Source organism: Anabrus simplex, chromosome 13 (assembly GCF_040414725.1).
Source record: "Anabrus simplex isolate iqAnaSimp1 chromosome 13, ASM4041472v1, whole genome shotgun sequence".
Lineage (NCBI taxonomy): Eukaryota > Metazoa > Arthropoda > Insecta > Orthoptera > Tettigoniidae > Anabrus > Anabrus simplex.
The window spans coordinates 13,335,643-13,359,535 of record NC_090277.1 but is presented as its reverse complement, the minus strand read 5'-3'; the positions used below and the strand labels follow the sequence as shown (position 1 = coordinate 13,359,535).

At 39.8% G+C, this 23,893-nt stretch overlaps 1 protein-coding gene across 1 annotated transcript in view; it reads right to left on the bottom strand.

Annotated features, from left to right (window-relative positions):
- The window catches only part of LOC136884656 (dnaJ homolog subfamily C member 17), a 101,820-nt gene that overhangs the window by 3,383 nt on the left and 74,544 nt on the right, over positions 1–23,893 (bottom strand). Inside the window, exon 6 of the mRNA XM_067156893.2 lies at positions 12,242–12,460. Within this exon, the coding sequence (XP_067012994.2) occupies positions 12,242–12,460 (219 nt within the window). The remainder of the gene's footprint in view (positions 1–12,241; positions 12,461–23,893) is intronic.

Here is a 23,893-nt window from a genome sequence, read left to right as displayed (position 1 = left end):
AGGATACCTGACACTAGAGATCCCACAGGGAGACCACTTTGTTAATATACTGTGTTATTGAAGGAAAAGTTATTTATAAGATGAGCCAGACTCCTACATGGATTCACTTTAAGGAGTTTGCTGATTACACCTTCTCTCCATTTCAAGTCGTAAGCTGCCTTTAAGTCAATAAATGCTACTGAAGTCTTTAGTCCTTGCTGGAATCCTGCTTCAATGAAGGTAGTTAGTGACAAGAATTGGAGGAAAAAGTCATCATCCTGCTGCGACTGTGGTGCTGAGAGGCAAATTGTGAAGCACACCACACAAGAATGCCCACCGAGACGTTTCAATGGAGAAACGAGTGAATTTTTCCTGGCGACACCACAGGCGATTACCTATGTAAATAATGTAGATATAAACCTGTAATTTATTGCACTGTTCATTTATACACCATACGATAAATAAAATAAATAAATAAATAAATAAATAAATAAGAAGGAAAAGTAATTAATGTTAAGTGTAAATTCTAGGAGTAACATAAATTCTTCTATTTCATGGTTACTAAGTTTCCTATGTGTCCTTAAGTTGTTCTTAATTATATTTAGTTTCTTTCATGGGGATGGTAGAATACATATTAGTAACGTCAAACACAAGTTTATAAATGTGGTCTCCAACAAATACCTTATCGCTAATAGTATGTACAACACACACTTCACCTAAACCTTACACACCTCTAATTAAATTTCACAGACCAAAGAGTTAAAAGTTTAGCTGCCTTTCAGCGCAGGAATGAAATAACATATTGAAGTAGTAGAAGAAGAAGGCCTCCACGGTATGCACTAGCCATGAGTCATCGTAGGTGTGCTATTTTCCAACTGACAAGCCCAATTTAGCAAACTGGGGCAAAAGGCTGGCAACCAAGAATGAGTCAGTTGGAAAATTTATAATGTCCAATAAAGGACCTACTATGTTGGTATTATGAATTGCGTGTACATGAACAAGCAAGTGATAGTGATGATGTTGATACTGATAGCGGAACAATCCTGCACAGGCTCCACAACAGTTCCTGGACTCGTTAGTTCTTTAGTTTCCTCCTCTCTCACACCACTCTTCTTACACTTTGACGCCAAGCTTTTACAAGTCAAGGAACTTTCAATATTGCTCAAGTTCATTGATACACAGAAAACAAAAGAATGTTTTCAGTACATGGTAGCTTGAATTCTCTGTAATGGTCGTGTCAAGATAAGGTGCCATTTTCGGTCTAGAAGCATCTCAAAGAATAAAGAAACGAAGCGTCTCTCCGAGCGACATTGACAATTTTCGTTCATTTTTTTTAAGATCACTCGCAGTGACTCTGGCACTAATGCCTACTTTACACGACACCAGTTGGTGAGACAATTGTTGGGGATAGTTGTCCTCTAATTATTGCTGGACAATTGCTGGCCAGTCCAGCTCAACGAGAACCCGTTCACACGAGGAAGCTATTGCTAAGCCAGTAGATGATGAGAAATGGCTGAGTGTGCAGCATCTGTAGTATTCCGCAAGGAATTATGTTTATTTTGTAATTATATGTGCCAGGAATTAACTGCTAAATCATGCAACGTTTTGACCTCAGTCATACTAAATCCTTGAATGTTAATTTTATCGGTTATCTCAGAAAGTGCCGTTTGACGAGCATTTTTGTCTTTGTACAGGTCTTCGTGCTGGTCCCAGAAACATCGTCGTTCCCTATACAGCTCAACGAATTTTACGAGGGTAGTATCATCACCCCACTTTAAAGCCATATTTACACGAACAGCCTACTGTAAGGATGATACCTTAAGTTAGAATTGTCTGTGTAGTTCTGTGTTATGCTGCACTCATCGTATATCTTCCCCCCTCCCCTCGCTTCCTATTACTAACGCGAAGGCTGGGGCCTTGACCTGTGTTGGAGGAGCCATCTGGTTAGTTTTTACTTCTGTCTCTGTACCAGATAGACGTGCCATGTACAGCTCCGATATTTTTCCATGGTTTACCCTGGTTTCCGTCCTTTTGGGTGGGAAACTTTGTAAGTCATGTTTAATTTGTTTTCTTCTACCTATTGGTGGTGTTTTATATCGTAATTTGAACTTGTGTTTTTATTATCTCTGATCTGGGATTCTCCTCTCCGACCTAGCATTCTCGTTAGTATTGGGAGCTGATTTTATTACTAGTACATTACTGACCCTTTTCCTAAAACCCATCTTCTTCTGGTTCCTTGTTTTAATTTTTCGGATGGTCAGTAACGTTAATTCAGAGGCTATCAAACTTGAATTGTACAAAAGTAATTCTGTGTCCATTGAATTTGTTCAATGTCTGCTTTCATTATGATGTGCCTTATTCTACCTAATGTGTCAGATAAGGTGTGTAATATCATCTTAAAAGGGATGTTTATGGCTGTTTTCTTAAATTCTATTTTTTAACCTTGGCCGATAACTTAAATAAATATGCCTAACCGTTCTGTTCTGTAGGTTAACATTTAATCACAATCCACCCTGGGTGGTAAATTGTTGTTTAACTGTTAAATAAATATCGAGGAAAAACAAAACCAATCCATTCAACGGTGTTTTGTCACACGTTTGATCGTCTGATATTAATTTTATTTGGTCGTCATCTTGGTGACATTTATTGTTCCATGTTTGTTTTGGGAATACGACTACTGAGTTGGATTGAACTGAGATCGGGTGAACGTTGGGAAATGATTTCACTTGAGCTTGGTCTTGCCAATTTGGTGGTGATTATTACTGATATTACTTTAATTTCATCACTTTATCGGATTATTTATTGTGTGATCCGCTCTTATTCCCCGACGATTTAATTGGTAAATTATTGAATTAAGCAGTTACTTCTGCTTGACTTGAAGTGCTCTTAATGAGTTGATGGTGATATTTGCTGATCTTACCTCATTTCACCACTTCATTGGATTTGTGGTGTCATCCATTTGTTATGCTCCTGCTATTTAATTAGAACAGTTTTGGATTCTGGAGCGATTTCTCCGTGACTTGACCATGGTCTACCTTGCTCCACTCACAGCTGTGAGCAGTTCTTCTATTTACCTTGGTGGGGAATTTTATCTAACGTTGCCCTCCTGTTTTTATTCTATTGTTTTTAAGTTCTCCGTGTTATTTGATTTGGTATTGACCCAGTTCTGTCCCTTATATGTTGAGTTCCCATATGAATTATTATATTGGTGGGTATTTGCTTGATTTTCTGTCCCTGATAACTTATGTACCCTGTTCTGTGTTAACACCGTACTAAAGGAATTGGTTTCGTTTCTCTCCATTTATACTTGAGAATTTATTTAATTGATTAACTACTTGCTTCATCATCCTTGGGCTATTAATTCTAAAACATCCCAGGATTAATTCACTTATTCTTTAACTCTCTGTAGGAGTGGTGTAATGCTCATATTCTGTTGTTATTAAATTCAACTATTTCTAAAAATCTAAGCCTTATCCTTTCATGATAAAGGTTGTGTACTAATATCTAAAGTTTACTATGTTAATTTTATAAAGATGATCATGATTGCAATGAACCACTATAAAGGCACTCTCTCCACATTTACTCCTTTGAGGTAAGTTGGCTTGCCTTTTACTTGTATTAATGAATTTTATTTCCTTTGTTAATTGCTTCTGGTGTGGTGACTCTGTGTGGTAATTTTTTTTTTTTTTGCTTTACGTCGCACCGACACAGGTATGTCTTACGGCGACGATGGGATAGGAAAGGCCTAGGAAATGGAAGGAAGCGGCCGTGGCCTTAATTAAGGTACAGCCCCGGCATTTGCCTGGTGTGAAAATGGGAAACCACGGAAAACCATCTTCAGGGCTGCCGACAGTGGGGCTCGAACCCACTATCTCCCGATTACTGGATACTGGGCGCACTTAAGCGACTGCAGCTATCGAGCTCGGTAGTGTGGTAATTGATTGTTTGGTTTTTCTGGGTGTCAGCGTATTCCCACAGTGTGTGTTATTTGGGGCTTGTATGATCTCTGTGCAGTGTGATCCTTACTTCTGCTTGACTTGAGTCTGTCACCCACTTATCACTGTGTCATTATACTTAATTATATTTAATTGATCTCCTTATGTGTTGCACGTTACTGTGATTATGTTGTATTTATTTTAACTTATCCAACCGCACGTTACACTACGAATAATATAAAGTATTTAAATTATCAAGACCATGGAGGCGGCTGCACCTCTCTGTTGACAAGTGAACTGGCCTGTCACGTTGACACAGCGCCAACTGTCCTGACAATACTGAGCTCCGGGTGGTGGAGGCCCAGTTGGTTGTCCTCAGTCTGCTGGAGACAATCGATTGCCTAGACAGTTGGACCGAAGTGTTCACACGTAGCCAATAACTGTAAGCACTCAACTGTCTTCTGACAACTGTCTCACCAACTGGCATCGTGTAAACTAGGATAAGAGGGTTAAGTTGTGGGGATTGTTTGGAGGTATATTGTTCTGATTCATTAGAAATAATAATAATTAGATATCTCCACAATACATGGATACTGGATGTTCATATCCAAGGCTTTACTAATTTAGATATTCTGGCCACATATCTGTTTGTATTCTGTAGCAGACTTAACCCTCTTAGTGCCATGCTCTCATGCTGAGAACGTGCCAAGAATGCCAGGCTAATTAGTAGTATTTTGCAAGTCTCTATTCACAATAATAATAATAATAACAATAATTTTTTTACGAGGGATGGTAGCAAATCTTAAAAAGATACTTGTGAAGGGTCCGCACTCCACAAGTGTGTGGGATTCTTACCCACTAAAAACCACACACCCTTTTCCCACGATGTGTATCATCACCCCGGAACCGCTCTCGCATTACTTCAGGGTGATATCGTGCTTTGTCTTTCAGACGTCTTCTTTCTTCATTTCTCCTTTACGAACGTTCGTATGCTTCCAAATCCTTCTTCTTCTGACAAAGGACGTTCTCCACGTACACTGTCACGCGATCCCAGGATTCCTGGTTTCGCAGCATCACCGAAATAATATTATCTGTTGTCAATTCTCCTAGTTCAGTTTCCACACTTCTCTGAATCGTCCAATGGCCGCATACAAAAAAGGTGTGAAATACGTCGTCAATGTCACCACAGTATATGCATGCTGCGTCACTCGCTCTGCCCACTTTATGCAGGAATTTCCGGAAATATCCATGCCCTGTTAGAAGCTGCGTGAGGTAGTAATTTACTTCACCATGGGCCCTTTCAACCCAGATATCCAAGCGTGGTATCAGTCGCTTGGTCCATTTGCCTCGAGAGTCACTTTCCCATCTGAGTTGCCATCGCCTCATCCGTTGACTGAAGGCACGCTTCTTTGCACATTTCTTTCCCAGCTCTCCTTGGGTACGCCAGATTTCATGTCGTTCCAATGCAAGTAGGTCTATTGGGGCTATTGCTGCCACCGTGAGGATTGCAAGTTCGGAAACCGTGCGGTATGCACATGCAATACGTAAAGCTGCTCTCCATTGTACGGCAGATATCCTTCTCTGATACCAAGCAAATCTCAAGGATTCAGCCCAGATTTCAGAGCCATATAGGTGCACTGACTGAACCGTTGACATGAGAAGACGTCGTTTACTGGATTTTGGACCTTTAATATTTCCCATTAGTCTGCTAAGTGCAGTCATGTATTTTACTGCCTTGTCTGTCGCTCTCTGAATATGATTCCAGAATGTGAGCTTGGAGTCAAGTGTCACTCCTAGATATTTTGTGCTCGCAGATGTTTCAATCACTAACTCTCCAACAGTCATTGGTACAAGAGTTTCGATCCTTTTCCTCGTCAGAAGAACTATCTCCGTTTTGTGTTCGGCTAATGTTAGACTGTGGCTCATCATCCATTCTTTTATGCACCGCATCACCCGGTTCAGTTTGATTTGAGCCATTTCAACATTACGAGCTACTATCAAGGCGGCCACATCATCAGCGTAGCCCACAAGCTTCGTGTCCTCGGGCATCTCCAAACGTAACAAGCCATCATACATTATGTTCCAAAGATTTGGACCAAGGATCGATCCCTGCGCTGCACCAGCCGTCAGGCGTTTTGTCTTTTCTCCATCTTCTGTATCATACAACAGAGTGCGATCTTTGAAGTAATCTCTCATTATGCGCATAAGATATTGTGGTAGCTTGAAAGTTTCCTCAAGAGCTACCAACATGTCGCTCCATCTTGCTGAATTGAAGGCATTCTTCACGTCGAGGGTCGCAAGAAGTGTCAATTTACGGGAATGATGGTTGCCCATTTGTGCCCTTTCTGCTGTATTCACCACCTCCCACACTGCATCTAGCGTCGAGTGTCCTCTCCGAAATCCATGTTGGCGAACAGATAGATCCCCTGCTAGTTGAACTGCTGAGAGGATTCTGGGCTGCAGAAGTTTCTCCAGGCCTTTTCCAGCTGTGTCCAGCATACATAAAGGTCTATAACCACCAAGTTTTCCTTTGCTGATCAGAACCAAACGAGCCATTTTCCATCGGGGACTAAAAACACCAGTTTGCAGGCAATGATTGTACATATTCAGCAACAGTTCTGGACATAGTTCTGCTATTATCTTTTAGCATTTCTGTAGGTATACCATCTGGTCCTGCAGTTTTCTTGTTTCTAAGAGAGCTAATAGCTCTATTCAATTCTTCTACAGTGAAGAGGGGTATATCATCCAGTTCTTTTTCGTCATCACAGTCAATTCTCTCTGGATGGTCTGGGAATAGTGTATCCACAATTTGTTTAATTGTTTGCAGATCCACACTCGGGGTTGAAAATGTCCCGAATTTCTTCACTATAATCTTATAACCTTGTCCCCATGGATCATCTTCTACTTCTTTAGCTAGTGCCCACCATTTATCGGCTTTACTTTTTCTGATTGCATTACGGAGTTCCTTCTTCGCTGACTTGTACTGCGCTGTAACTGAGGTGTTCTCTTGACTGCCTCTCATCCTCTGAGCCCTGCGTCGAAGTCGCAGACAATTCTTTCTCAGTTCAGAAATCTCTTCGGTCCACCAGTACGCTGGGCGCTTGCTATTTCGCGGTCTCCTTCAGGGCATTGAGGCGTTGCATGCTTGATGGATTAGCTGCATAGTGAGTTCAACACATACACCGGCTGCTTCTTTCCCTCTACGAGCAGAACATTTTTCAGTTATGTTCTCCATTCCATTCCGTATTACATCAATGAACGTTTCCTTGTCAATACCGACTACATTCCACCGTGCTGGCCTGCGCAAGATGTTTCTTTCTTGAGGAGATTCTCGGAGCAGTCGAAAGATGATATATTGGTGATCGCTCCCTGTGTAGTTCTCAATCACTTGCCATTCAGAAATCTTAGGCGTAATATCCTCTGATGAAAAGGTTACATCCGGTATTGTTCCCTGGCAACCTGGCCGTCGAAATGTTGGCACATTTCCAATGTTGTTGACCACCAAACCCGTTCTGGCTGCCATCTCCATTATACAACGTCCTCTGGAGTCTGTTTGTAGCATGCCCCATTCCAACGCTTGAGCATTTACGTCACCAGCGACCACTAGTTTTTTTCCATTCTGCGTATTACATCCTCAAGACCATCAAGTTTCATCTGAAAGTTGGAAACAGATTCATTTGGCGTAAAATAACAGCTTACAATAGTGATTCCCCCAGTCTGTACCCAAACAAAACCATCATCGCATCCATGCTGTGTTACTGGGACTTTTCCTAGATCTGGTATCCAAATTGCAGCTGTTCCGAGGTTATCCACAAACCACCCTGGATGGTCCCTCTCTTGATATGGTTCGCTAATAATAACGATGTCTACTTCCATCTCGTAAATCAGCTGTGTCATAAGATCATTAGCTGTTTGACTCCTGTGCATGTTTGCTGGAAGTATTCGCATCATTTACTGTGATTTTTTGCCTTCTCCAGAGCTTCAATCCAGGAATGTGATTTCGTTTAGCTTTATTGACGCCCTTGTCTGTACAAAGCATACATCGTGCATTGTTCTTTTTACAGTCTACGGCCTTATGGCCAGATTCTCCACACTTAAAACAGAGCTTACTTCTGTCGGGGCCTGTGCAGTTTCTTGCCAGGTGACCCTATGATAGGCATCGGAAGCAGCAAGGTAACATGGTTCTAGCTCTTACTCTGCAGTATAACCATCCTATCTTAATTCTTCCTGCTTCCAGTAATTTCTGAGCGTCCTCGTCTTTGGTTTCGAAAATGGCAAGTTTCTGTCCCCAGCTGTTTGGTTTCGAGACCGATATTTTCAGTTCTCCATGGGGATTGCCGGAATCTCGTCTTACAGCTTCCTCCACGTCTGCGGCGGTAGTGACGCCATCCATGTCTCGAATCTCCAGTGTAGTTCGGGGGATTAAAGTCTTTACATCGCCATCACGTCCGAGGGCATCTCTCAGAGAATTACTGAATACCTCCCTATTTTCAATCTTAGTTGTTTTGTTGAATTCAAGAAGAACAGCTCCCGCTCTTGTTTTACGGATGGATCGAATGCCTCCTCCACTGTCTTCCGGCTTCACCCTGTTCCTGATATCCTACAAAACGTCAGCGAAAGTCTTACCGTTCATCGGTATGATGATTATGGCTTCTGTACGACTCCTAGATTTAGAATGAGGTCGTTTCCCACTTTCGCTAAGCACTGTAGTTTTGTTGGAATATCTTCGTGCTTCCTATCTTCACTCTTCTTCTTTCTCTTCTTCTTGGACAGAAACGTCTCCCATTTTCCTTGATCTTCCTCCTCCGAGTCATTTGTCACTGGTGATGTGTTGGACAATTCCTTATTCTCCATGGTAATTGGTCTCTGCTTTAGTTCTTCTGCAGATTTCTTCCATGACATCCTGCATGTAAAGTAATCGCCACGTAAGGCAATACCCCAGAAAGTAAATATCGCCGCCCGATGCTCTTCTTTTCTCTTTTTTGTAATGGCTGATCACTGCTGCCAACCTGCCTGGTTACATATTAAAATCACCAGACATAACCATAACAAACTAACCTCAATGTAAACACCGATTATGAATGTTTCCCTACCCTAGGAAATGATAAAAGTTAAGATAAAATAAATCAAGATATTCATAATTAAGTCGATTTCCACGCTCAATGAGGAATTAAGGAAATAAACACACTTTCTCACTCAAATAAATGTTACATATATCTGTCTTTATTTTGATATACATTAGGCGAACTTTAACCATATTCTTGAAAAGAGGGGCGTGTTAAACGATGTAATTTATTTAATAAGTCTTTGCAGTGTGATTTTCGAAAGTTCCAGACATCCAATAACTTACCTTTCTTTTGCGCGAACATTTCCTTCTCTCTTCAATACGGTACGGGTAACCAGTAAGGAGAGAGAGATTATTGGGCATATTTTCAGCCTGCAGGCTGGTTATATCTTCAAGCTTATCAGGAAACATATAGGAATCCTAACGTGCCAAGCTCCGTAAACGGAAATTAGGTCAGCTTTCAAGTTCACTGCGGATTTGAAAATAATAATGTTATAAGTTCTACTGCCAAAATTTCGTCCCGCAAGAGTTACTCGTATTTCATGTACCGGTAGATCTAAACATGAGACTGGCGTATTTGAACACTTTCATCATTTCACACAAACTATGTTATTAAATGCATTATCCGAACATGCCACAATTTTACTTACCTGGTATTAGATAAATAGATTTACAATCACACAGAAAAAGAAAATATGCTTTAAATATTCTCGCAAATGTATCACTAGTGACTTTAACGGCAATGCGGTGGCAACACGCAATTCACGCTAGAACAGTGATTGAACGTTGCCAACGTGCCAGATTAACGGTAAATGTAAGACGTCGTATCGGCAAGTAGGGTCCCTAAACTGTATGGTTACCGACACTGAAAAAGACCCAACAGCAAGAAAAGTAACTATAAATCGATACCTTAATATTACAGGGGAGAAAGGGTAAGGTTGCACCCTTAGGGTACGTCCTTACACGGAGAGGACTATAGCTCCAGCCTCTAAAGCTTCTTCCAGCTTCATGAGGCCATTCTTTATTTCCGTTTTTAGGTTTTTGAGAGGAATAGCCATTATGTTCTTCAACAGTGATCTTGCAGTCTCAAGATGCACCTCTTCTTTGTATTGATTCTCCATTATCTGCCGACTGATATCATCAATCAGATTTAGGTCAATACTATTACCATTTCGGCCATTGTGGATACTTTCCCTTGATACACCAGGGAGCTCCACTGTATTACACAGAATGTCTGCTTCTGCCATCATGCCAATGTGAGAGTCTAACTGGCAGTGTCTTGAGTCAAGGAGATGATGTTGTGAGTAGGCGGCTGGGAGCGCTTACACTATAAAGCGATCGTCTATCTACCACAGTGTGCCTTCTACGTGATTTTGATCTTTGGCAAGATGGCTGCTCACAACAGGATTATTTCACCGCAAACGTTTCAATATTTCACTCAATATTCTGTCGTTCCAGTTGTAAACAAACACATCTACCATGCAATGGGGCTTAAAATAACCATACAAGCTCATTTCGGTAAGTGCCTTCACAATATAAACCCGCTTTCTTGAGCTATTTTGTAGCTGCGAAGTTCACGCGTCCTTTCATGTCCAACAATCCCAATAATAATGATGATGATGATGATGATGATGATGATAATAATAATAATAATAATAATCAAATATAGCTGACTATTACTAGCATGTGCACTATCTAGACACCATAGATGTTAGTCTTCTTCTCTTACAATTACTGCCTTCAGTATTTTGTATGAAGCCTGCACACTTTTTAAAAGAAGGAGAGTAACATCTATGGTGTGTAGATAGTGCACGTGCTAGGAATAGTCAGCTATATTCCTACCCACCGATAGATGGCTTACAAATGCAAGTATACTTTACTCAGCTTCCACGGTACGCATTACTACGTTTGTGTAAAACATAGTTTTTATAAATGTCTGCATTTTTAGGATGATGGCTAAAAAGAATTCATTTCATTGTGGGGATGACACGCATTTAAATATGGACGTGAGATGGTTAATACGATACCCTGCGGCTGCTTGCTTGTTAATTTCTATGTTCCGTTTTACCTTACGCCTGCTAGGTGGCAGTACACCGAATATCTCTTGGGCACCTATGACACAGTTTTAATTAATTTTGTCGGGTAAACACCAAATCTGAGGCACGTTTCACTGTTGAAAGCAAAAGAGAAAACAGAAAAATGAAGGATGTTAAGTGTAATGGAAATATTCTTAAAGAAGTAGATGTTTTTAAATACCTAGGAAGTAAGCTAACTGGGAAAGGAAACATCGATGAAGAAATTTTGGAGAGGATAGGAAATTGCTCAAAATTTTATTACTGTGTATCAGATCTACCAAAGCAGAAATCACAATATATAAATCATATTATTTGCCAATATTGACCTATGGATCAGAATGTTGGACTTGGACAAAAAGAGATCTGGGTAGATTGCGACAGAGATGCGCTTTCTGCGAGGGATCTTGGGTAAAACGAGGAGGGACAAGATAAGATATAAAACAATATGGAACACGCTACAGATCAACCCTCTAAGAGAAACTTTGGAGAGAAATAGGCTGAAAGGATTCGGCCATGTTTAAAGAACGGGACAAGAAAGATTACCAAGAAGGGCTCTGGAATGGACAAAATGTGGAAGAAGACCAATTGGAAGACCACGAACAAGATGGAGGGATCATGTGGAGGATGACGTAAATCGGAGCGGACTACAATGGGAGAAAGTGATGAAGGATAGGCTGTGGGAAAAGACAGAAGATTTGAAGAGGCTCTGTGAACAACCTGCATAAGGAAAAAGGTATCAGGAAGAAGAAACATTAAATGTTACCAGAGATCTTCTACTTGCTGAGATCGTATGACATGGAGTTTCTTCCACCCTTCAAAAATGCGACTATCTCTCCCAGGTTTGAAGACGAAGGCCGGCTGATCCACAGAGGGAGCTGTGCAACACTCTAGACAGAGTAGCAGCGGGCTCATACGAGTGGACGAAAACATAAATACCCAGTTTCCGAGCTAAAAATCCTGACATGGCCAGGAATCGAACCCGGGGCCCTCTGTACCGAAGGCCAGTACGCTGACCATTTCAGCCAACTAATCTGCTGCCTAACAAGAACTGGAGTTTTCTTAATATAAGTTTGAACTCTTTGACGAGAGTGTAAATGTATTTATTCCACCACCCTCTGTAGATAAACAGCAGACGACAGCAGCAAACCAATTGTTATTCTGCTAGTGTACAAATAAGAGGTGCCTACCTGAAAATCAGGGTCGAACGAGAAGGATGGCATGCCGTGTCCAATCTCTCCCGCCTGGCCCTTGCCCACGGACGGGAAGAGTCCGGGCTTGTTGCCGCTGTCCATGTCCGAGAGTCTAGGACCGCTCCTGGTGGCAGCCTTGCCAGCCTGTGGAGCCTGCAGCCAGTCCACGGTCAGAGGATTACTTGCCAGACCCTTCTCCAACTGTACAGCCAGTTCCTACAATAAATTAAGACAATACAGCCGTACAAAAGTCAGTACAAATGTCACATCACCAAACTTATGTCTGGGAGAAAAAAAAATTATCAAGCTAGTATTATTAGAGGCCAAAAATAGACAAACAACATACAATGAAAAGGACAGATGAGAACAAATGAAAAGCTACAGAGCAATTCAAAAATAAAACTTATCCAAGAAGATGACCACAAAATGATTGACACAAGTGCTCCAATGAGCAGCAGCAGAAGAAGTGGCCAGAGTTTGGAAGACATGATAGAACTGGATGCGAGACTCGTGATGATGATGATGTTTGTTATTTAACAGCCAGGTCACCATCCATGGTATGTCACACACAATGGCACCACTCACAGGGAACACAAACCTGTGCTGTTTCCCAAATAGTGGAACTAATCACAGGCCACGTATAGTCCTGGTGTTGCTCTCACATTATGGTAACACGCACAGACAACACAAATCCATGGTGTTCTTCATATAATGCTACTACTCACATAGTTTAGTATTAAAAACTTCATTTTTTGTCCGTATTGACTCAAGATTTTACAATGCTTAGTAAAGCTAAAGGTTCCACCTATTCAATACGTTATCGTAATGGTCTATTTAGAACATCACATATTTATTTAACTTATCATAAAATACATCTTTGGGACCGGTTTCGGCAATCCACTATGCCATCATCAGCCATTGAGGTTTTTATAGCAAGGAACATTCAAAAATTTAAAAATATGCAATAGCAAGTCCTATTCTTACATGAAAAACATTAAAAATATAGCTAAATAGCATAGGCCCATTGTACTATACAAATAACATGTCTTTTTTGAAAAATACAATATTATTTAGTGCATCTAAAATTATTTTATATATAATTGGCAAAGTCTATGATTTGGTATACCTTATGTACAATAGAATCATGTAAAATTGATAAAAGAATCTACTTTTTGCCATTTAACCAGTTTTTAAAACAACAAGTCCTATTTTACATGGAAAATATTAAAACTTGGCTAGTTAGTATTAACCCTTTTTTATGTTATACAAGTAACATGTTTTGTTAAAAAATGTAGTATCTTTTGGTGCGTCTAGAATTGTTTTTTAGGTGCTTAAAAAGACTATGGTTTGATATAGTTGATACACAGGAAATTTGATGTTTCTATAAAAACTTCTGTCATTTTTAACACAGTTTCTTAGTTCCTCATAATATGCGACTTGTACTGTTTTTAGATAATAAATACAGGTTCTTCTTCCTTAAAACTTATTGACACAACAGTCTGTTTGACTATGTAAGTCCTGATGTGTTTTTTTCTTGTTTGAGTATTTGAACCTTGCTTCTAGTGTTTTCCAATGTAAATAACTGTGTGGCTGAGGCCGAAACTATGGTTAAGATCTTGAATATTATTTTATGTGCCAGATGGAAATGGGCCGTAAATAGTGTTAATCTCGAACCAGTACGGACCTAAAAAGGAAATAGTGAAATGAGTATGAGTTATTGAAAACGATACGCGGTACTATAGAAAAGAATTGAAGATATGAAACTCACCTCAGGTTGAATGTAACAGCGTGCAGAGAGAGTGAGGAACAACTACTGAATGTCTAACGCCAACCAGCCGGCTCAGCTGTAAGGCGGGGCGTATTATGTAGGGGAAGGGGACGCAGGAGAGGTTGCGTTCGCGTATGCCTGTGTGTCAGGGGGGCGTGGGCTTTGCCGGGGATAGTAGGCTAGCGCGCTACGTAATATTTTATATACGGATTGATTTTTAGGAATTTTTAAACTGTTAATTAATGAAATAAGCATGTCAAATAAAATTGTAGGTTTTTCTGAAATATCATTTAGATTATAATTGGAATTGTAATATTGATCTAAAGTAATGTAACATTGCTCTGTTAGGTCTAGGAGTGGGCCTTTATTTATTGTTTAGATGATGTCCTTGTCGATACCGTAAAAATTGTGTTTGTATTCCTGTATGTGCTGACCTATTGCCGAAAATTTTCTATATTTTATGGCATTGACATGTTCATTGTATCTGATATTAAATGATCTCCCAGTCTGTCCAAGGTAAACACTGGTACAGTCGTTGCAATGAAACCTATATACACCTGATCTATCGAATGGGTTTTGTATATTAACCAATTTGGAGTTGTAAAAAATATCTAAATTTCTATTATTGGTTTTGAAGGCAATATTGACATTTCTTTTTTTAAAAATATTGGTTAAACGGAAAATGTCAGAGTTAAAAGTAAAAGTAGCATATGTTTTTGTTTTGGGTGTTTCTTTTTGTAATTTAGTATTGGGTTGATGTTTAAATTTATTTATTATGCGTTCTATAAAACATTTGTTGAAGCCATTATAAGATGCGATTTTGCGTATGGTGTTGAGTTCTTTTTTACGTTCTATATTGGACATGGGTACATTAAATGCTCTCTGTATTAAATTATTGTATGTAGCTCTTTTATGACTAGGAGGATGTTCAGAATCGTGTTTGATGGTCGTAGCTGTATGTGTCGGTTTTCTGTATATTTTGTATTCAAAAGAGGATGGGCGCCTGGTAATAGTTAGATCTAAAAAATTTAGGGTTTTACTGCTTTCAGATTCTATTGTGAATTTTATATCATTATCAATGTTGTTGAGATGTATTAAGGTGGAAGGGGCGTCTGTAGTGTGTTGATCCATTATTATAAATGTATCATCTATAAATCTGGCCCAGAAGGCTATATTATTGAATGTCTTATTATTTATGATTTTAGTGTGTTCCAGAAAATCTATATAAATGTTAGCTAAGATACCTGATGCCGGCGAACCCATTGCTAGTCCGTCCTGTTTATAAATTACTTTGTTGAAAATGAAATAATTATTGTTAGTTAGGAACTTCAAGATTAGTATGAAATCGTCTATTTCAAGTTGACTAAGTTTGCTGTGAGTGCGCAAATTTTTTAGAACTATTGGTATAACTTTTTCAGGTTTGATGTTGGCGTACATATTGGTGATATCAAATGAATGCATGGTATGATGTGCCTGTAATTTGAAATTTTCTAGTTGCTTAATTAGTTCTGAAGTATTTCTTATTGATTTCTTAGCTTGAAATGTATAATGCTTGCTTAAAAATTGTTGTATAAACTGCGCTGTTTTGTACAGAGGGCTAGGTCTGAAGTTTATTATGGGGCGTATAGGAACACCATTTTTGTGTATTTTAGGTTGTGCTTTTACTGTTGGTAGACTGGGGTTCATATTAATTAATTTGTTCTTTTCGCTGTCAGTAAAGAGGCATGTTGTATTTTTAAGAATTTGTTTAAGTTGTCTTTGAATAGATTGCGTTGGATCTTTATCTATGATTGTGAAGGTTTTGTCTGTAAAGAAATTCTGTGTTTTTGTAATGTAATCTGTTTGGTCTAAAACAACAGTGGCGTTACCTTTATCTGCTTTTGTGATGACAACATTTGAATTTTTTATTTTGTTTTTAAGTTGACAGATCTTTTTTCTATTTTCAAGCTGGGTTGTGTTAAAATCTATAGCTGGTGTGCTAAAGATGTTTTTAATTTGTTTTTTAGCTTCATACCTAACTTCGTTTTGAATGTCTGTAGGCATTTTACCGATGGCTGCTTCTGTTTCAATAATTAGTTGTTTAGCCTTATTGGCGATGTTGTAATTAGGCCAATTATGTTTAGGTCCTTTGGAGAGCATTATTATTTCTTCTTGGTCGAAGTTAACTTTTGATAGGTTCACAAATGGCTGATGAAATTGGGCTAGGTTTTGAGGTAGACTTTGAGTTTGTATATTATGTAAGGATGTGTTTCTAGATGGCGCTTTGTTCGAGTTGGTTTCATTGAGAAGAGTCTGGAACTTTCTATCTAGCGTGTTTTCTTTTTGGGAAAGTATTTTATTTAATGCATTTTGTACTGTATTTTGGAAAATATTCCACTGTACAGCTGGTAATAATTTAGTTACTTCGAGATGAGTTTCATATAATCGGTTATTTAAAAAGGATTTTTTCTTGTGTAGAAATTTCAATTCATTTTGAAGCCAAAGTTTGTTGGTTTTTTCCTGTACCTTTCTTTGATGTGTTGAAACATACTTCCTGTTCTTTAGAAATTTTGGAGTTAATTTGTTTGCAATACACTTTTTAATAAAGTTAATATCCTTGCTCAATTTCCCTATTTTAATACGTAAGCTCTTATAAAGATAGGCTTTTCGTTTTGCTTGGTAGGCAGACTTATTTAGTCCCAAAGATGTATTTTATGATAAGTTAAATAAATATGTGATGTTCTAAATAGACCATTACGATAACGTATTGAATAGGTGGAACCTTTAGCTTTACTAAGCATTGTAAAATACTCACATAGTGACGCTAATCACAGACCCAGCTGGAAGCAGTAATGGTAATGTGATTATTGCTCTAAGAGGGAGCACAACCAGGTACATGTAATAGTACTAATCGCAAGTAGTCGACCTATGGTATCATTGCATAATGGTAGTAATTACAGATTGTGTCATTCCCTTGGTTGCCCCTTTTGTTCGCCTCCTACGACAGGCAGGGAATACCATGGGTGTATATTCTTCATCAGCGTCCCCCACCCAGGTCCGACACTTTGAATAATGAAGCACCAAACAAGTAAACACAAGAGTCACGAAGAGCGTGAAAATGAAAGCCTCCCTAGGCCTCGAGTGTTCTAATACCATTGGGTTTGGGAAAAGAACAAGAGTTAGCCAACAGAGGATGGACAGAATAGATCAAAGTGAGGAGCCTGGCACAAGTAAGTGAAAGCAACACTAGGACCCGGCTAAGGGCCCCAAGGCCGCCAACCCACGCTCCCAAGTTTAGAATCCTGGGACTCCCTTTAGTCGCCTGTTACGGCAAGTAGGGGATACCATGACTGTATTAGGCCATCAGAGCTTTCGAAATACCATATTTACTGCTGTATATCTCACAGTTTTTCTTGAAAATTCTAGCTTAAAAATTGGAGTACAAGGTGAACTGGATGGATATCACAAAAGGCACTTCTCCAACAACCAAGACTAGATAGTGATTTCATAAGCAATCGGGCAACCCCTAAGCACCATCAGTATGCCGACTGAACTTTTCACACTGGAAACATCATCTGAGCTATTTTCAGGGCCAAAATTATCTATTATTATCTATTACAAGGTCCGGCTTCATGGCTAAATGGTTAGCGTACTGGCCTTTCGTCACAGGGGTCCCGGGTTCGATTCCCGGCAGGGTAGGGAATTTTAACCATTATTGGTTAATTTCCCTGGCACGGGGGATGGATGTATGTGTCGTCTTCATTATCATTTCAGCCTCATCACGACGCGCAAGTCACCTACGGGCGTCAAATCAAAAGATCTGCACATGGCGAGCCGAACCTGTCCTGGGATCTCCCAGCACTAAAAGCCATTCACCATTTAATTTATTACGAGGGTAATCCCAAAAATAAGGACTCCTATTTTTTTTATAAACGCAGAACTCTGTTTGTGTGGTCGTTGGTCACAATATTGTGAAGAGTGTTTCCCGCGCTCGCATATAAACATGCACACGCCACGCTGAGGCACTCCGTCTTGACTGGGCAGCCGTTGAGAATGGAGCTCCCGTTGGATGTTACCGCAACTGTGAAGTGCGCGCAGTTATTCGGTTTTTGAACGCAAAAGGTACTGAACCGATTGAAATCCATCGCCAACTGACGGAAGTGTATGGTGAGTCGTGCATGGATGTCAAAAATGTTTGTAAATGGTGTAGAGAGTTTGCAGCTGTTTGGACTGAAGTTTACGACGAACAAAGGAGCGGGAAACTGTCAATTTCCGTCGAGACAGTCGTGAAGGTTGAACAAATCATGCGTGAAGATCAGTGGATCACCCTGGATGATCTCTGCACTTTGGTTTCTGAGGTTTCCCGAAGTACCGCTCACAGAATTTTAGCGGAAAAGTTGAAATACCAGAAAGTGTGCGCAAGATGGGTGCCACGCATGCTGACTGAAGACCACATGCGGCAACGAGTTGATTCTTCCCACACATTTCTTCAACGCTTTGCAACCGAACAGGACAACTTTTTGGACTCAATTGTCACGGGTGATGAAACCTGGGCGTTCCACTTTACACATGACCAAGCACCGATCACGCCCGTGGCGGCATCCCTCTTCGCCAAAGCCGCGAAAATTCAAGCAAACACAGTCATGACAACTGCGTTTTGGGATCGAAAAGGGGTATTGTTGGTCGACTTAATGCCCACTGGGACCACAATTAATGCTGACAGGTACTGCGAAACCCTGGAAAAACTCCTCAGACGGACAATTCAGAACCCGAGAAGAGGAATGTTGAGCAAGGGCGTGAACATTCTCCATGACAATGCTCGCCCGCACGTCACCCGGCAAACCGTTGCTCTTCTGCAACAGTTTCAGTGGAACATCACCACCCACCCTCCCTACAGTCCCGACTTGGCGCCCAGTGACTATCACTTGTTCCCTACGTTGAAAGAACATTTGGCTGGAAAGCGATTCAGCACCGACGACGAGGTGAAAGATGAGGTTCACAACTTCCTGAACAGCATGGCGGCAAACTGGTAGGACATGGGCATACAAAAATGCACCAACCAAACTGGTGATTATGTAGAAAAATAGCTAAATGTTCAAGCTGTAAAATGATGTAAAGAAGGTATGTCATCAGCCCAACAGGAACAAGACCTATGCTGGTGACACAAATGCCACATTCTATACGTACAGGAGACCCTAAAATCAAAGAAATGCATCAACCAGAAATAAATGAAGTGTTCTCAGCTGTTGAGAGATCCCACCATCAATATGGAAGCACCATATTTGTGTGAGCTGATATCCATATTCTACCTTCACAGTAGAAGACAACATTGTATTCTTGCTCTCGAGCTCAATAGCTGCACAGTCACATATCTCTATAAACCATCCAGCACTGCATTTACAGTCACGAAACCTTCCAACTTACAGAACCAACATACAAAGAAATTATTGGTGATTTCACCCGCCACAGTTCCACCTGGGGTTATTAATCTGACAAGAATGGTTTTACATTGCAGATGTGGGCAGAAGTTAATCAAATAACTCTTATACATGATCCTAAACTAGCAGCATTCAAACAGCAGGAGATGGAACATGAGTCAGCTATGTGTGTAATACCGAACATGCAACACAGACTAATCAAGTGCAAAGTATCTGTATCATTGAGACCCCAGAGAGCTAACTGGTCGAAGTTCAAGGTGACGTTGGATACTACAGATCCAACCAAACCCCTTGGTGCAACAGCCCCAATGGAGCATGGCCTACCAAGCCCAAAGGCCTGCAGAAAACGAGGTGTTGTGTGATCGGCACAATGAATCTTGCAGGTTATAAATTTAATTTCTTGTCTGTATTGAAGATCTACTTGTGATACAAAATTATTGTAGTTTTATTGTAGACCACCTATCATTCTACCTCTTCTTCTGGTCAAATTTAGCCACAACGATCTCCTCTCACCAATTTGATTCAGTATCTCTTCATTCGTGATTCGATCTATCCATCTTACCTTCAGCATTCTTCTGTAACACCACATTTCAAAAGCTTCTATTCTCTTTCTTTCTCAGTGAGTTATCATCCACTTTGCCTACATTAACATAAATTGCACCATCACACATTATTCACACAGTGACAGCAATAAAACAAGGAGATATCTACTGTAGTAACAACTTTGTACGGGTTTGTGCTGAACTGCTCCTGCTATCTAAGCAAGACACCTGTATTGCACCATAACTAGCTTTGACCATTTTTCAGCGCAGACATCTAGTACAAACATATTCATTATACACGGTTGTACCTTTTAGCATTCAGAGTGCAAGTCTCTGTAGATTATATAACTGCTTCCATAATCCTCCATTTGTAACCAGCTCTGCAGCCTTTTAAAACTGATTGCCTTAATCTCCCTCTACGTCTCTTAAGGCTCTGTCAAACAGGAAGCGCACTCTGTACATCATCTAGGTCAAACAGAAGGCTCAGACTAGGCACGCACTGAACAATCTCTCCAGAAGAGATGTTGATGTAGTGTGTGGTCATGAACACCTGTACGGCACATGGCACGTTGATTACAAAGATCACAAGTAGTCTCATGGTTCTAATGTCATCATCCCTTGGTCACCCCTTTTAGTCACCTCTTACGACAGGCAGGGGATACTGTGGATGTATTCTTCGTCTGCGTCCCCACCCACAGGGGGTGCTGAACGTTCGGTTATGACCAGTCGGAGTTGTGGGGTACTATTAATCGAAGATGACAGCACGTTTGAATGTCGGCAAGAGCTCCCTCGTGCATGTAGCAAGGAATCCATACGGAAGATGATCGATGGAATTCAATATAAACGCTGAAGTTGAGTGTACTGTATGTATATTGATAACAGAAAAATTAACGCGCCCAAATTTGTTTGTAATAACAGATCAATTAGTGAAAGAGTTGTCACTGTATCTGAAGGATATTGCACAGATCAATATAAGAATTTCCGAAGCGCATAACGATACTTTCATTAAAACTGTATTACAGGGCCTGCGGTCAAATGTGTTTATGAGCCTGACATCTCACGTTAGCGCTACCACGCTCTAAAATGCCTCTTCTGCCTTGAATTATACTTAGCAAGCTTGTGACATCTTTTTCATAGGTTCTTAATGTCCCATAACTATAACTAATATAAATAAATACTTGACAATTTTGAAATTTCATAACGCTAAATGCAGGTATTGGCCCTAATTGAGTATAAAATTACATTACTCTTGTGGAATAATTTTCGGGACTTGAAAATTCTTCTGTTAAATGCGGGTTTATGCTAAATTGAGGTCGCGCAAAATCGGGGTTATACTGTAGTATTCCTGAAACATGTCTGAATAAATTATTTTCAATTACGAAAGTGCATTGACAAGGTGAACCAAGCACATATTATTTTAAATAGTTTTTAATAGCTTTAGACAAGTCGGTACAGGAAGAAATACGATGATGTATTATAATGAAGTTTATGAACAAAACTAGGAAAGGCACAGGATTTTTAAATAATACAAAAATTGCAGAAATTATCACTCGGTGAGTGATCTCAATACGTATTCTATTTGTCAGGCAAGAAGTGGTTAGTAGTGGGGATGTTTTACCTGCCAAGAGTGTGGGACAACTAATGCACGACGAGATCTGATTTCTCATTCGAGTATGACAGTAGATGGCACGCGAGTTCTCTTTGTCACTTTCTGTTCAATTGTTCGCAATTTCACTTGCTGTATGTTTCTTGCAGTCTTTGATCTCCGTTTTTCATTTGACAGTAACTTATTTTGATCAGCTGCAGACATCATAGTGGCACTCATATTGTAAAGTGACTGTCGCGGTGATGATGAAGAAAATGATTGTTTTGAAACTGAATTGAGTGAGTGTGAAGACACTGAAGGAAGTTTTAAACATGTGCCACAGCCTTCTGCCCATGAAGATTGGCAAGAAGTTGATGCAAGCAGCAAACTTTTATAATCGAGGTAAACAAACTTAGCCAGTTGTAAATATTGACAGTCCACTTGCTTTTCAAGAGTATGTGACTGAACTAATTGTAACACAAAGTAATATGTATATGTTTTGGTTAAAGAGGCTGCCACAAAAGGACAGCTTAGAGTGTTAAGGTTGAGAAAGTGCACAGCTACTACTGCACATGAAATCAGAATATTGTTGGCATTGTATGTTCTGATGGGAATTGTTTCTAAAGCCGGGTCTCCACCGACTAACATTTAACAACATGTTGAAATTGACATGGATATGAACAGTTGGTTCATAGTTGACTTAACATGTTAACTCAATATGTTGGAGTTAACATACTGAATACGTTCGTGTGTTTTCTGGTGGGAGTGCAAAATACGTTAAATCATTTCATTGTTCGTGCGCTATTGGCAGGGCTTCGGCAAAGTTTGTACAGGTAAACTACATTGAAATCTTGCTTAGACATTCTCAGGAAGTTTTAAATCCAAACCTGTCTTCTACTTTAAGCTCATTCAGAATTTCATCCACATTGTGCCTTCTATTGTGGTACCCACATTCACCTTTCCTTCTTTCTCAAGAAGGGCTGAAGACCTACATGTTATGCCCCTTTAACCATTTACTGCATGAATTATTTTTTGTTTTCGTTTGGTGAAAATAATTTCAAGCTTTGATGTTCAACTTACGTTCAGTGTTTTAGATCTACCAGCAATTTTTAACTGGGGCTAATAGCTTAACACTCGTATGTAATGTGGATTGCCATAATGGGCTATATATACGATTTTTCACGATTTTACGCACATTTCTAACATTCACAGACCGAACATTACTGCCTACTGGCCATGGGTACGGATTGCAAGGCGCAGGTAGGTCGGTAATGTCTTTGAGGTTGAGCCAGAGGTACTCCTGAAACCTGTGGTAATGTGATGGGGAGGGCCCACGTAAATTAAACAGTGGATGTTGATGGAGTGGTTGCAGGGCTGTTTTCTGATATGTAAAAAAAAAAAAAAAAAAAAATGCATCACCGGTATATGTATTTAATTGACTGTACAGTTGAAGGTGTGCCGTAAAACAACCTCTGTCTACAATATTCATCCATTTATACAGGTGAAAAGTTAACGGCAATAGTATGCAGTAAAGGGTTAAACAACAAGCTTTATCATTATCATCATCATCACCATCATCATCATCATCACCACGCTTGTCAAAATCCTGTAATAAACAACTGTGGCAATAACAGGGGCCAAATCTTCATCTGAGTCCATTGTCCATTTTTGAAAATGTAAGACACCATCTGAATGTATTAACACAATCTGATATGATGAACTAGCTGTATATGAATGAAAGTAGCAAAGTTTAACATGTTAATAATAATAATAATAATAATAATAATAATAATAATAATAATAATAATAATAATAATAATAATAATAATAATAATCGTATGGCATCAGCTACCATATGTAGACATTTCAATTTGACGCCATCTGGCTGTCTGCTCGTCAATTTCATCATTTCGTTTTACTGTAAGCCTACTAGATGGCAGACCGAGTACACCAAAACCCTCTTGGACGTCTGTGGCTGAGATTTAATGAATTTTGTCGGGTAAACACCAAATGTGTTACCAGAGATCTTTTACATGCCGACATCGTACGACATGGAGTGTCGAATGGACTTTTATCCGCCCTTCAAAAATCCGACTACCTCTGCCGGATTTGAACCCGCTATCTTGGGATCCGGATGCCGACACTGTACCACTGACCCACAGAGGCAGCTGTTTAACATATTTATAAATGTTAATTGTTAACTGAAACTGTTTTAACAGTTAAGACGTTCTTTTTAAATGTTAATCAGTGGAGAAATATGTTGTTTGAGTCATCAATCTATAGACAAGTTTGATGCAGCTATCCATGCCACCCTATCCTGTGCTAACCTTTCCAAAC